The 16,458-nt window shown below is 40.3% G+C and overlaps 1 protein-coding gene across 1 annotated transcript in view; it reads left to right on the forward strand.

The window, feature by feature from the left end:
- LOC136886104 (tonsoku-like protein) overlaps window positions 1-16,458 on the forward strand; it is a 250,748-nt gene that overhangs the window by 217,141 nt on the left and 17,149 nt on the right. Inside the window, exon 22 of the mRNA XM_068227232.1 lies at window positions 6,053-6,224. Coding sequence (XP_068083333.1) covers window positions 6,053-6,224 — 172 coding nt within the window. The remainder of the gene's footprint in view (window positions 1-6,052; window positions 6,225-16,458) is intronic.

Here is a 16,458-nt window from a genome sequence, read left to right on the forward strand (position 1 = left end):
GTAAAATAATTGTGGTGTCGATACTTACACAAATTTAGGCCAAGTCTTATGGTTTCCCTACTGGTGTTTCGTATTGCAGTCATTCTACACAAGTTAACTTACATTTCACTAGAAAGTTCTTTCCCGGGCCAACCTTCTGGTTAGTCTTACTCCTACTCCTAGTCCCAACACGTCCCGTTCAAATCGCATACAAGCCTCTCATTGGTCGGTTGGGACTTTAAAAACTACAACTCTGTAGCTAGTCCTTCCTTGAAGAGTTACTCATCCCGAAGTGCAGTTCTTTAGGAACAGTTCAGTAAGCAATGACACATCTCTACCGAGAACTGCCGAAGTTTCGTGTTCAAGGTGGCGGCCAAAGGCGCTCAATCGCGTATGGCGAGTATAACCTTGCAAGAAATTCGTTTAACGTTAAGAATTTCATATTTAGGTTCCGTATTGAAACAAGATTTACATCAAAGAAAGGACAATAAGTTCCACCTTTTCAATACTATATATTGTGTGAAAGTTTTACATTACAGTTAAAACATCACAGCTTTTGTACATTCGGTACCGGTTTCGACAGATTCCCTGTCATCATCAGCCGAGAATAATTAAACAAAGACAAGTATAGATCATGATTCTTATGGTGTGATAATGACCATTCCCATTTTACTTACCTTTTATTTGTGTGTATATATATATATATATATATATACTATTTTAATCATATAATGTATATTTTTAATCCACCATTGTAATCACACCATAAGAATCATGATCTATACTTGTCTTTGTTTAATTATTCTCGGCTGATGATGACAGGGAATCTGTCGAAACCGGTACCGAATGTACAAAAGCTGTGATGTTTTAACTGTAATGTAAAACTTTCACACAATATATAGTATTGAAAAGGTGGAACTTATTGTCCTTTCTTTGATGTAAGAAATTCGTGCTCGAACAAAGTGACCAGAAAACAGTGTTTAATTACCCACTGGTCAGAAAGCTAAGGCTTTATCTAACAATTAATTATACAATTGTTTTAGGAAGAAAGTGATCTGTTATAATATGTACATGGGTACTGTAGCTACTTCTATGAGCCCAAGGGCAAAAGAATGTCATATCTGTTCTTCCATGTTTTTCACATCTTTTAATAGTCTCTTGTTACTTTAACAGGCTCCGGTAGAGAATTATTGATGTTTGTTCTCTCGGCTGTTTCACACTTTTTAGTGCTCTCCTTTATCTCCTGAAACACTACACACACAATGTTAAATGTATTAATGTGTAAAGTGATACCATCTCCTTGTTGGATAGTTTTTAATGGGATATTCGATAGTACGTTTTCCCGCTTAACACGATTTTTTCCATCTTCCCCCGCAGAAACATACTAACGAGGTTTCACTGAAGTTTGGTTTGCTACTTTTTCTCCCATAAAACACTGATGGTTGCATTCTGTAACTGATTATTGTTTGGTACCATTAGTGCCCACTGCTACAAATAGTAACACTTATAAGGGTCATTATTTCAAGAAAAACCACTTAGTCGTCAATAAATCTGTGCAATGATTTATATTTGCATTGTTCAACTAACAATAGAAAATATAATATTGGTTATAACCTACCTGTAAAGCCAGCGACTACAGACGAACAAAAAACCCACACGTGTAAGAACAAATCGCAACAGCTAGACCTGACGGCTGAGTCTTGGTAGTCCCTGTATGTGGCAAACAGATGGCAGCACTGCACGGAACAAGCTCCGTGGCATAGTTTGAAGTGTATCAAAAACATTGAGACTGGTACATGAAGCTAAAATATTTCACATATGTAGGGATCATTCTTTCGAAGCGTAATGTATTTGTTGATCGCGGCAATATAGGGTTAGATCTATTCTTAAGGCATTCCCAGATTTTTGTCTCTATACACTGTTGTACTGCCTGCTGTCATTTCTTGATGGATACAGTACTTTTGCATCCATCTCTTGGCACAGGCCAGAGTAAAGTGTAGCTTCCACCGAAGTCCCAGTCAACATCCATGGCTGTGACAATATGGAAGTTGCTGGGGTATGGGTAGTGCTGACTAATGACATTCAGAGCATGACTAGTGTATCTGGGTGTTATGAAAGGTGCTGCTCATAGGGTCAGCCGTGCTGCAATACTACTTTCTGACCCAGTGAGGAAATCAATGGCAAACTACCTCACTCCTCATCTTGCCTAGTACGCCTCATTTTGGTGCTGCCATTGGTTTTTGGGGTTTCCTTATAACCTCATAACCTTCGGTGGTGCTATTTGAGGATCCAACCAGCCTCTGGGCTGATGACCTAACAGACAGACAGACACTGTTGTAAGCCTTCTCAATATGTAGGAAAATTAAGATGACATCTTTTCCTTTTTCCCAGTGCTTTTCCATCATCATTCTTACAGAAAATATCAGATCTGTTGTAGCTCTATTCCTTCACCATACTACGCTTCAAGCTGTGGTTCAGTGATGGTTCTTAATCTCTGTTCTATGATTCGTTCCATTATTTTGAGTCCATGAGATAGAAGAGTAATCCCCTGTTGATGGGTTTCAGTCTGTCTCCTTTCATAAATAGAGGGACGATGACTCCTTTAGTCCAGTCTTTGGGTAGTTTGTCTTCTTTCCAAATGGTGTTTAGGACTCTAAGCAACCACTGCACTCCAGCAGCCTTGATCAAGTCAGCGCTTATCTCATCTATGCCTTTTGCCTTTGGTTTGCTCATGTTCTGTAGGGCATTTTCCACTTCCATCCATCTTATAGGAGGCTCCACATTTTGAATGTTTTCTTTCACCCTCAGGCACTTCAGGTAATTATTGGGAGGCATGATTAACATAAATGCAGGCATGTGAAACAAGGGACAACTATTAATGCAAACATTTCTATACAATAACAATATTTACAAACAAATAAAAAGAACAGAACATTAATAGAGCTTGTTTCTCAAATACCTTTTTGAACGAGTCTTATGTACACAGTTTTCAATAACATTTACAAGTAAACAGAAAAATTGAACTTCATTCATTGCACTCTGCCCCCCAAGATCATTTACATGTAAAGAACTAAACCCCCTACTACCTTGGTATATGGCTACTAGTTCTGTAGCTATAACTGTGTAATATACTGTATATATGTTATTAAATGCTTTTTCTGAAAATCCGAACCGACCACAGGCCCAATTAGTTGGATTACAGGGGTTCTCCTGTAAATGTGGAATTCATGCAATGTGCCTCTGCCATTAAGTATAACAGATTTTCTTAAAGGTGGTTAATATAGGTCGAAGTTGGATTCTCACAACAGATAGTTTTAATAAAAAGAAGTCATATTAAACCATGTCTCTCTTTGAGTCCAACTCTTCGTAAGGGTGTAGTGGCATCACGCGACAAGCCTTTTGGTATTTTGCCTCCAGGAGTCTCTGCTTTGGTCATGGTGACTTTGGTTACTTGCTTGCTGTAAGCTCATCCTGGTCAAGCTCCTGATCTGGTCCTTCCATCGTAACGGTGCACGTCCTCTAGGTTTTCGGCCATCGCCTTTTCCCCCTATGATTAATATATGACCAAAATACCTGAGTTGTTTCTGGTTGATAAGAGTTGACTGTCTTGTTCTGATGCCAAGCTGTTGCAGGATCAATTCATTAGTACGGTGTGCTGTCCATGGTATTCGCAGTGATCTCCTAGAGCACCACATTCCTAGAGCATCAATCCTGCGTCATCGTCCAGTTTCTGCTGCATAGGTCACGATGGGGAAGATCAGAGTTCGAATGAGGGTGAGCTTTGTCTTGGAAGCGATGGAGGTGTCCTTCCAGATGTGAGTAAGTTTTGCTGTTGAATTTCTCGCAATCACAATGTGCGTACAGATCTCAGGTTCACAGTCTCTGCTATTTGTGACGATAGATTCCAAATACTCGAAGTGACTGACAACCTCATAATCAGCCATTCTTGTTATGGCAGGTCTGTTGTTATTATAACGATCTACAATCATCACTTTGGTTTTTTATTGTTGATTTCAAGACCATATTCTTTGCTTTGCTCGTCTAACCTCTGCATGATAGTTTCTAGTTCATGATCAGTGTTGCAATTATCACAGCGTCATCCGCGTATCTCAGATTGTTAATTTTCCTGCCACCAACTGTGATGCCGTAACTCCAATCTTTGAGAATCTCCCTCGTAATGTATTCGCTGTATACATTAAATAGGAGGGGGGAGAGAATGCAACCTTGTCGCACTCCATCAGTAGTAGAAAAAATATCTGAGAAATTGCTATTAACTCTCACTGTCGCAGTGTTTGAAGAGTACAGTTGTTGAATCTGGTACACTAAATGTCTCAGTGTCCGCGTCTCAACGAGTATAGCCTAGAGCTTTGACCATTTCACCTTGCCGAAGGCTTTCTTGTAGTCCATGAAGCACAGGAACATCTTGATATTGTACCCCCTTGTCTTCTCTATGAGCTGCCGGATGTTTAGGAACTGCTCACGAGTTCCTTTGTCTGATATTTGTGGAAGGAAGAAGGTCTTCAGCCTCTCATTCAGCACCGTGAGCATGATTTTACTGGCTTGGGAGATGAGGGCTATCGTTCGATAATTCGCACAGTCAAGTGGAGAACCTTTCTGAACAGTGGTACGAAGATGGAGTGGCACCACTGGTCCGGCCAATTTCCAGATGTCCATATCTTCTGACATAACTTGTGGAGGATGTCGACACCTAGGTCACCCATGTTCTTAAGGATTCCAGCAGTGATTCCATCTTGGCCTGGCGCTTTCCAGTTCTGGAGCTTTTTTATTGCATGTTCCACTTCTTCTCTAAGGATCATTGGTTCATCGTTTGTTGGGTTCTGGTGACCTGGTATTGGTTGTGGGTCATCAGTGAACAGCTTAATGCAGTATTCTCTCCATACTTTGGCGATGACCGCTGCATTAGTGATGATATTCCCATTAAACCATGTCTGTCTGTTAGGTCATCAGCCCAGAGGCTGGTTGGATCCTCAAATAGCACCACCAAAGGCTATGCAGTTATAGAGAAACTGCAAAAACTAATGGCAGGGCCCAAATGAGGCGTACTAGGCAAGATGAGTGAGGTAGTTTGCCATTGCTTTCCTCACTGGACCAGAAGGTGCTACTGCAGCATGACTGATCCTATGAGCAACATCTTTCATAACACTCAAACACTAGTTGTGCTCCAAATGTCATTACTCAGCACCACCCATACCCCAGCAGCTTCCATATTGTCACAGCGATGGATGAGACTGGGACTTTGGTGGAAGCTACACTTTGCTTTGGCCTGTGCCAAGAGACAGATACAAAAATACTGCATCCATCAAGAAATGGCAACAGGTGGCCATTAAACCATATTGACTAATAATTAATTTTAAATAAAATACAACATTCAATCAATCAATACTATTTATGGAATGTTACTTTTCATTTAAGATTGCCTTAATAACTAATCCACGGTGTGGGTACCAAGCAAGTTGCCACATGGTTTGGGTCACATAGCTGAGAGTTTGCATTTGCTATTTTCCCAATCCAAGCCCTTTCCCATCCTTCCATCGCCGAAAACTGTCAATGTGTTAGCATGATGTTAAACTAGTAGCAGACAAAAAAATAGCGTAGTGGTTAGCACTAATAACTGCCATCCTCTGAGGCTTGGGTTTGATCCTTGTATTGCCAGAGATTTAAGAATGGCAGGAGGGCTGGCTTATGCATAAAATGGTACATGCAGCTCATCTCCATTAGAGATGTGCCTGAAAAGAGCTGCACCACCTCAGGATGAGGATTATAGTTCTCGCTCTAGATAGCCTTAATGGCCCCAAAGGGCTCAGTTTGCATTTTTCAAACCATCTTTACTGTCATTGCCAAAGTGATCTTTTAAATAGAGTAGAACAACAATGAAAAAATGAAGTGTTCAGTATACTTTGTCTTGTGGCAGTCCTTTACTTAGGGAAGTTGTTTTAAATAAGTAAATTCTTTTTACTCACTCTCTTGTTCTTGGACGTAAGTTTGTGATATGATCTAGTCATATGCTGAATTAATAAATAACCTTTAACACATTGCTTTCTTCCTTTGGTAGATTCTGTCAGTACTTAATCTCAGCTATAATGACTTTGATGACGACTGGTTGATCTGCCTACACGAAATACTGAAGGCGTTACCTACTCTTCGAATCCTCAGTGTTCAGTCCTGTAGTTTAACTGGAGCTGCTTTTGACAGTTGGAAGAAGAATGAGCAACCATTGTCCCATGGTGGGTATCCCTGGTACCCTTTTCTCTTTGCCACTGATAGTTTTTGAAACATTTTCGGGTAATATGACACTGGAATAAAAGGTATAATAATAATAGTGACATCATCTGTGCATATTTATTGTATAAATGTATATGTTGTAATTATTTCCATTGTAAATATTTGTAGATATATGTACCTATAGTTTCATAATCAAGAGGGTAACTCCTTGCTTAGGCCGAGTCAGCCCATTAAGTTACCGGCACAAGCCGAGCCTTCCTAAATTGATATAATAATAGTAATAAAATGGCCTGGGCTATCATGTGCAGACATTTTAATTTGACGGCACTTGGCTGTCGGCTCGTCAATTTCGACGCTCCGTTGTACTCTAGATCTACTAGATGGCAAACAAAGTAAACCAAAACTCTCTTGTGCGTCTGTGGCTGAGAATAAAAGGTAATGATTTTGTATGTTTCTGAAATATATGAAACCCCATGGTCAGACTTAACCCCTTCGGTGGCGGGTTTTCGCAGACCTCCTGTGCCAGAAAAGGGAGGTTTTTTGGAGAAAATTGTTTAATTTTAGGAAGCAAGGAATGAGTAACAATTATTAAGCGAACACATTAATATATTATTCAAGGTTAATAAAATCTTACTTCACACTCTATTTACCCTTTTTTACAGCAGGCCTGTGATATAGTTCCATAAAATCTTGGTATTTTGAGTATACTGTCCTGTGAGCAATACATTTTTATTTCAGGCTTTTGTATTATTCCCATCAGCAACACTAACGCAATAAATTGCTAAATTTTGGAAGAGTTTGTTTCTTCCAAAACTGTGTCCTTGCATGCGGAGATTTATTTACAAGTATTTCAATGCACTTTTAGCATAGCGCCAACGAATTTTTTCGGTCACTGTCAAATTTACAACTTCATCTGTTAGAATCAGTTCAAAAGAGTCAATCGCACTCACCTCTGATAATAATCCAATCCTCACACCAGGATTTCCCGTAAATGGAATAATATTAGGTCGCACACTATCCCCAGGCTTACACTTATTCCACACAAATGTATATTCAACATCTACCATCACCTTAGCTTCTGACGTAATATCTTCTTCACTTTCACTAGAATTACTAAGGTCATCATCTGAAGAATCAATAGTATCATTATCGCTACTATCAGAAATACTAATGCCACTTAGAGATTCATCCTTGATGTAGTTCCTTATTTTGTCTTCAGACAAACTTATCTTCCGTTTCGCGCTCGCCATTTCTGTTTACCTCGTCAGCTGACCAGAGGTTGTATATGTAAAGTATAGAAGATAAGGCATATTTTAGGCCGGACGCTTCATGAATACAGCTGGAAATCCTCCCGCCATCTGTTGAGAATGCTGGAAAACATTTTCTAAAGAGATTAGATTACCCGAGAAATTATAGGGCGATCGCGAAATGAGCGCTGCAGCTAAACGAGAATTTCTCGGGCGGTGACGTTATGGGCAGGCGTGCGCCACCCGAGAATTTCTCGGGCGTGCCACTGAAGAGGTTAAAGCAGATAGTAAAAAGATGAGGATTAGATTTAATTGTGTGAATTTTAATTTTAACCCTTTGACACAGTCCAATATCATTAATTTTCCATTACATCTGACATAACTTTAAGGTTATGTATTTTTTATGTTGGAACGAAAATGGTGCTGAGCCTGGACATTGCTCTGTTCCATGCTGCCATCTACTGTTAAGTTGTTGCAGAGTTGTTTTTCCTGTGGAGAAAGTTTGTCACTGTTGTGTTTATATTTGTTATCAACATGGCGTCTTGCAGTCGCAGCATGGAACCTGATGGTATTTACGGACGGTTGTGTGACAGTGGCAATATTGATGCTGATTTGTTGATTGATTCTGAAAGTGAAATAAGTGTTCTTGAATGTGACAAAAAGATTCAAGTGAGGAATTAAGGTGGAAGAGTGTGGCAAAAACTGTGATGTAAGTCTTGATGATTGAAGAAGGTAACCACAGTTTTTCAAAATAATGTCACAACACTAACATGGAATACACGCACATAATATAGGAAAGAATCCGTTAGCTTTAGAGAACAGCTTTCAGCTACAGTGAAACCTCGTTAAGACGTTTCTGTAGGGGACAAGAAAAAGGAACGTATTAAGCGAGGAAACGTACTACTGAATATACAAATAAAAACTACCCAACAGGAATATGGAAACGCCAGATATGATTTTTTCCAACATGTCATTTTACATAGTGTATCCGTGGGTACAGTGTTTATAAAATAACAAGTTTACTGCAAGGTGTGTAAAATATATATATATATATATACCAGAAAACCTGTGCGCTGGGGCCAATAAAAATATTGGAAGTATTATTGCAGAAGGTGGAAGCTGGAATACTTCGGCCATATAATGCAGAATGATAAGTACAGAATCCTGCAGCTTGTTATACAAGGAAGAATAGAAGGACGTAGGAGTCCTGGTAGACGACGAACTCTACAGATGAAGAACCTCGTAGACTGGTATGGGTTGGACACGGATGTGTGTGTTCCGTGTCGCTGCATCCAAACTCCAGATCACCATGTTGACAGCCAACCTTCGCTAGAAGATGGCACATTAAGAAGAAGAAGAAGAAGAAGAAGAAGAAGAAGAAGAATTGCATATCACATTCTTTCTAAAACAAATGTTAGTAGAAGCCATTTCAGAGCAGTGGGTTTTTAACATATTGACGACCGGCCCCGAAGATCTCCGTAGTACTGAGGACAACAGTTGGTGACGGGCCCCGGTTTTTACTCATGGGCATCATTTGTAGCTTGTTGTGCTATCTGTAGGCTATAATTTTAACTACTTTCAGTCATTTCGTGGAGTAGAGGGATCGTAGATTTTCGCTTTTATTCACCTTGTATTTTCTTGATTATTGATGAAATTGTGGGCGAGATTGAGTCCCAAATGGTGTAGTCATGCAATATAAATTATTGCTGCATCTTTCTTTAAACCTTCATGTATTTTAAAAAATAATGTCTGATATGTAGAGCTATTCCCTGGAGCACCCGTGCAGATGTCAGTATGGCGCGGTGAATTCAGTTGCCGACGGCTACCGATAATTGTGATTAATTATGTACAGACCAGTTATAATAGATACCGAGTGACAGTGATTAATGGCTAACACTAAACGGGGAGTAGCCGTAAAGGGAAATCCTTGCATACTTGAAAACATTGACTATACAAATGGCACAAATACGGCATTCATACTACACTGTGCTTAGAACGACTATTCAATGGAGCCACAAACAGTATTGCTTTGGAAAGTATCATAACGTACAGGCTACAAAGCAACCTAGTGAATACATGTTCCAAGTTAGAGGTCGATGTTTTTAATACATTTAGAGTTACAGTAGTTCGCTTGCAGGAGTGTAATTTCTTTCTTGAAGGCTTGAGCTATCTGGTCTGCATGGGGTAGTAAGCCTCCATTCGGCGCCCATCGTCAATGGGTTAACCATTATTTTGTGTTCACACTCTTACACAGTGAATTGGAGTTTAGCCTTGACAATGTGCGACTGGGAGGAATGACTTTGGCCACCATTCTGAGGTCGACAAAACTTGATCAGCTTAAGTGATCGAGACGGAACTCGAAGGTGCGTGTTCAACATTCGCGACCTCTGCTTGCTTAAAAATGCGGGCGCCAGTCCAGTTTCTGACAGATTTTAATTTTGTGTTCATTAGTAAGGAATTTCCCGTCTTGGTCCGTATACTTGACTAGGCTATCACAAGACAAATATGCACCACTCTAGTCGGTTTCACACGTTTATGTTCCTAATCCAGATATAGGCTACAGTATCAGGCGACAAATATTCGCTACACTCTACTGTACCATTCAACACAAAATTAATTTCTAACTTCTGAATGAAATGAAAAATACACGCACAAATGGGCTCACTGTTATTCAGCAATCTCACTTCTAACAGGTAAGCAAATCCGAACATTCCTATGGCTCACGGCTTGCTCTCCGAAGGTGCAACTTATCCTGTGAAGTTCAAGTATTCAAGACCTTTTCCCATAATCACATAACTGTGGCGACGGCTATTACCAGAGTTGGAAATTACGTTTTTTTCACAAGGGATGACAAATAAAATTTTCAGAGCTAGAAAAAATTGATTGCTCTAAACGGTAATAGCAAAAATTCATGATGCAATAAGCAAGTTATTTTGATATAGATTTAATACAATGAGAATAGGGACTTCGAATTTACGACGTACTAAGCAGGAAAATGTGTTAATGAGGAACGCACTAATGAGATTTCACTGTATATAATATGGAAAAAAAAGGCAGAAAATAAGCCTCAAGTTAGTCACAATTCTTTTCAGGGATATAGTCACCGTGGGGCTTATGGGGGACGTTTCTAAACAAAACATCCATAAGTGCAGCTGTCGGAACAGCTGCGACCAAGAATTTTGTCTCAATGGGAAGCTACGTATCATAGGTGCTCGTGAGGACAAAAGAAAATTAAGGACTGTGTCGGGTGTTGGGACAGGAAAGTAAAAGGAGGCAGAAATGAGACATCCCTTTATTGAGAGACCTGTGAGACCCAAACAAATGCCTCCAGAAGTACCACACTTTTACAAAATATTGCTGATTATTTTGTTAACATAATGGATATTAAAGAAATGAGCAGTTCATATTTTAATGTAAAAATTCAGCATTTTATTTACAAGGGAACATATACACGTGTTACACACGGATCCACTTGAAGTTGGCTAGGAATATTTGTGGGAGGCAGTAGAATGCTAAGGTGCAAACTGCATGTGCCCAGTGCAAGTTTGAACGCAAACATTGAACAAATAAATAATCGTAAAATCACAAGTGCCACGGGTGTATCGGGGTGTGGCGGAGAGGTAGGGAGGAGCGAAGCAGCGGACGTGATCCAGCCGGGCCGTGTTGAGCCACGCTAACATCCAGGCAGCGTATAGTTAGCACGTTCCCCATAACTTCCCGATCAGATGTGCAAATTGTAAATATGAAAACAGCACATGAAACGATTGCCTGCAAGGACGATGTTTAGACAACGATGCCAATAAGGTTTGAAAAAATTCATGCCTGAGTTCTTTTTTACTCATAATTAGTGCAATAGTGATTGTTTATAAGAAAGTGGACAAGGCACCGATACTGTGTGCACCATGCACAACTTACAGCACTGTCGCTTTCACAAGTATTACACTGACTATCGGCAGGTTCTTCTTTGAAACAGCAATCGACTAGATTAACAAATTGTGAAGGTTTCTTGTTAACATAGCCACATTTGTACCAACAAAAACGCAGAGAAGAGAACTGGTTATGCGGCAAAAATGGCACTTTTAAAAGGTTATTCCTTAGAAGTACGTTGATGTCTAAAGTGTTTAATAAAATTAAATCGTACAAAAGACCAATCAATTACTTCCAAATGCAGAAGCCCAAAACACCTAACAGCTGGATAAGTCCAGTGGCTCCTTTCAGAATTGTTTGAACATAAATGATTTTCTTACTCCCAACTTTAGCGTTTAAAATATTTTCTTCTTTCTGTGCGATCCAGAAATCCAGAACTGAAACACTGTAATCTGGTACTAGCTCACGATAAACATTCCGTAACCATTTCTGCACAAGTTCTTTGGACAGTTTTCCAGACTTTGAAGGCAAAGTGTACAAATTTGGTGCTGTAAATAGGTTTTTTTTCTATATTAGGACCAAATTTGCCATTTTTGTCTTTCAACACCACTAGCAGGAGTTGTCCATCTACAGAAATTATTAGCTGTATTGTGTAGCTATGAGTTAGTGAAGTAATAAATTGTGCTTCCGCTAATACGACTTTATCTCCTCGTTCATTATGGGTCTTGCCAGAATGGAACTTTCATGAAAATCAGACTGATCAGTATTAAACACGCACTCTGAGCTGTGACTTTCTATTAATTGCGACACTTCTTCCATAAATAGTGTTGCATTACAATTAGTATCTTCTTGTTCAAATTGGTATTTTTAGTCACAAATTTACAAATCTTTCTTGATCAAGTTTTAAATTTCTTTTTAAAACTCATTACCTCGGAATGAGAGACTCGAAACATGTCGTAGCTAACTAGACCAGCGTACTTGAAAGCCCATTTTTCAGTATTTATATCATGAACAATTTGGTTTCGTTGTCTACTTTCTTTGAACTTATGATAAGTCTTCTACATAACAAATTTATTTTTTTTCTCCCGTTATGCCACAGTTTTCCAATTGTTGCTCTCACCTGTAATACTCTTTCCGGCACTTTAATTTATGAAACCTGTGTTTCACTGATGCAAAGCTCCCCTGCTTCTTACATTTGTTTTGCCATTTTTCGACGACCTTCTTCTTATAAGTTATTGGGCTTAGGCATCGTTTGGCTGTTGTTGTGGATGCAGTGTTAGGAGCATCATTTCCGGAGATGGATTCAAATATCGGTTTTTCAATATTGTCTTCCTCGAAAACTGTAATCATCTGACATATTTGATGTGCCATCCAGTTCGACTGTCACATCGGTATCCAAAACTCGGTTGGCAATTAGACCTGTAAAACTGAGACAAGAACACAATTCCTGTGAATGCTTGTTTTTCTCTTAAACGTAAAGATATAGTGTGATTCAGCAGCCCCTTCCAATATCGTTTGCTGCAGCCCAACTAACGTGCACATGGTTATAGGGGTGCTATTCCCTTGGTACTAATGTTTGGTGAGCCCATATTGCATACAATTCTGAACCGTAGCGAAATGTTATATCATCTGTTCGCAAAACATGATGCCTTGAAATCATGTAGCAACGTCCTGTTAGCATGTAACTATGTTAATGTGTCGTGCCTCGTGACCAGGTGTAACGAAGAGGGGAATCAATGCATAAAACTACGTAACAGTGAAGTAATTAATGTCTTAAACACCGAACAGTATAGCGTATGTACGCTGCTCTCGTTGTACTACCAGCACGTTTCAAGCAGTGTAGCGTGGCGGATGTGGTTCGGCATTTGCCTAGCAATCGACGCAGTGTGCTAGTGGCGGCTCGAATCCTGCATCATTCAAATATTTTTGTATCGGTATGATGTTTGAATACGTAAACACAGGCCTGCGTTTGCCACATTCAAACAGTAGGATGACGCCGTTATTTTTCCTATGCCCTGTATATACTCCGCTGGTTAGGGCCTGAATGTACTGTAACATCTGCTGTCATTCGGCATGTTTTCCACAGAGAAAATACGTGGACATGCTCCTCATTTATGGGGAAGCAAGACAAAACGTGTGCGAGGCACTACGTCTGTACCAGGAACGGTATCCCACCAGGTAACACGGAGCTGCTACGGCATTCCACCGTGTTGAAAGACTCTTAAGGACAACAGGCGTGATTTCCAACCAGCTACCAATCCGCAATAGGCCCATTACATCAGGTGAAGCAGAAGAGGCCGTTCAGGAGGTAGCTCGTAATAATCCACACATCAGTACAAGGGCATTTGCATGACAGGTGAACACCAGCCAGCCGTCCGTCTGGCAAATACTACATGAACATAAATTTCACCCATACCATCTTGAGCTACATCAAGAGCTCCATGGGCAGGATTTCGAAGCTCGAATGAAGTTCTGTCTGTGGCTATTAGGCAGGCTGGACAATACAGCATTCGTATCGCATAACTTGTTCTCGGATGAATCACGCTTCCACAATAATGGGAATGTCAATCGCCACAATATGCACTATTGGAGTCAGGACAATCCTCACTGGGTGCGACAGGCGGCCCATCAAGTACGATGGGGAGTCAATGTGGTGTGGAATCTTGAGGGGGATCGCCTGATTGGACCTTATTTCTTTGAGGGCCATTGGACGGGCCCACGCTACCTGCACTTTCTGCATCAGGAACTCGCACTGCTGCTGGAGGATGTGCCCTTACATGATCGTTTGACGCCGTGGTTACAACGAGGAACTGCCATAGAAATGGATAGGATGAGGAGGTCCTGTTTTTGACCCGCCAGATACCCGGATTTAATGCCGTTATACTTCTTGTTGTGGGGACATTTGAAGAACGTCGTTTACACTCAACTCATAACGGATGCCTGCCGAGCAATTACACCTGGAATGCTTTAGCGCACAAGATTATCTATTGGACACCGGGCCTACCAAAAACGGCCATCACATCGAGCATTTGCTGCGATAAAACATTGTCAGGGCAGTTGTGTTCCTATTACCGTATTTACACGAATAATACCCGCCACCGAATAATCCTCACACCCTAATTTTAGAAAGGTTCATTTTGAAAAAAATTAAGTGAACAAAAATTCCTTGCATTGAAGGAGTAACATAGGCATAAACAAAAGTTTCATATCACTCTGCGAGGTCGACGTGGTCTTTACACAAATATGAACGTGTAAATTAACGAATATAACTGCTTTGCCTGAACATATTTGGGAAATACATTATCATTGCTATGAAATATATATGCCACGAAAATTATCAAGTAGGCCTAGATACTTACCGAACTCGATAGCTGCAGTCGCTTAAGTGCGGACAGTATTCAGTAATCGGGAGATAGTGGGTTCGAGCCCCACTGTCGGCAGCCCTGAAAATGGTTTTCTGTGATTTCCCATTTTCACAACAGGCAAATGCCGGGGCTGTACCTTAATTAGTTCCACGGCCGCTTCCTTCCAATTCCTAGGCTTTTCCTATCCCATCGTCGCCATAAGACATATCTGTGTCGGTGCGATGTAAAGCAAATAGCAAAAAAAAAATAAAAAAAAATAATAAATAAATCTGAACTTGCAGTAGGCTTGATTCTCCGTAGATCGAAAGATTCTTGTCTCTTGCATTTGCATCACTAGTATCCTTTCCTAAATTACTTACAAATTCGTTACGCATCACGTCTAAAATACTTCCCACACACGGTCTTTTCTTTACGTGGATATTAACACGACCGGTGGTGGATAATTCTTTTCCGTGCAATGTAAACAGTTGAAACAGACACACGGGAGAACCCAGATGTTAGTTTTGCGATGTGATAAAACTTCGTTGATTCGAAGTCGTTGGGACACAAAAATCGGACTTTGAATTACGTGATTTTCAATTAACCGCTCTAACTCGTACTTCAAAGAGGCCAACCCTTGCCGCGTCGAAAAATATCCTAAGATCCATTACTGCATGCAATTAGCATTGATTCACAGTTTAAACCTTTCAAATGCAATAGAAAAAACTGGCCGACTCGTTGGCTGAATGGTCAGCATACTGGCCTTCGGTTCAGAGGGTCCCGGGTTCGATTCCCGGCCAGGTCAGGGATTTTAATCGTTTCTGATTAATTCTTCTGTCGCTGTCTAGAGGGTCTGTTTTTGAGCGCGACCTGGTGAAGTAACGATGTGATACAGTTTGACAGTTCATGGAAAGCTCTGGAGAGAAGGGAAGTAGAGTTTTATCGTCATCTAAAATAACATGTGAGGGAGGAGGGAGATTGGGCTGTGCTTCTGCGATGTCGTGTTTGATTATATCTCTTGTTCGTCTAGTCTGTTTCATGTTTACCCATTCTAAGTATTTGCTAATATTCTCATATAAGATGTTTTTATGCTCGTTGTTTTCGTTGAGATTCTCTTCACCGTTTTCCAATTTATCACCATATTCAGACGACGTACCACACTACTAACCTGCACAGAAACACGCAATAGTACTTACATCCCTCCGTATAGGGTTGGCATCAAAGGGGCTTCCGGCCGTAAAACAGGGCTAAATACACATGTGCAACGCATTTCACACCCGGACCCCACTGGTGTGGGAAAAACTGTAAGAAAAGAAGAAGATGAAGAAATGCAATCAAAGAAACTATTTCTGAAATGTATCCAACAAGGTGCATTTACAGCATTCAAATAATGCACTTGGATAACTTACTGACAAACATAACCTCACACAAGGAAAGAGAAAAGAAATCAAAGACGAGAAGTCTATGCTGGCTCCCCTGTGCAAGTACTTTATTCATTTGATGACTACTGTATGCTTTTTTAGATGCCTTGTATTTGTTCGGAAAGTACCCGATGCTCTTTAAACATCGTGGCTTATCTAACTTTCCTATGACGAGGGGAGGAGGTATTTCGCTTCCGTCTGCATTGCAACACAGTACAGTGACCCCATCTCCTTTTAAAAAGTCCGTTTGGGCTAGGCATAAAAAAATGCAGTTTCATTGGTATTGACAATATTGTTCGTTGAGTACAAATTGTTTATAATTATGAGCCACGCTTTTTCGCCAAATGTCTGCATTGC

Source organism: Anabrus simplex, chromosome 1, assembly GCF_040414725.1.
Source record: "Anabrus simplex isolate iqAnaSimp1 chromosome 1, ASM4041472v1, whole genome shotgun sequence".
Taxonomy (NCBI): domain Eukaryota; kingdom Metazoa; phylum Arthropoda; class Insecta; order Orthoptera; family Tettigoniidae; genus Anabrus; species Anabrus simplex.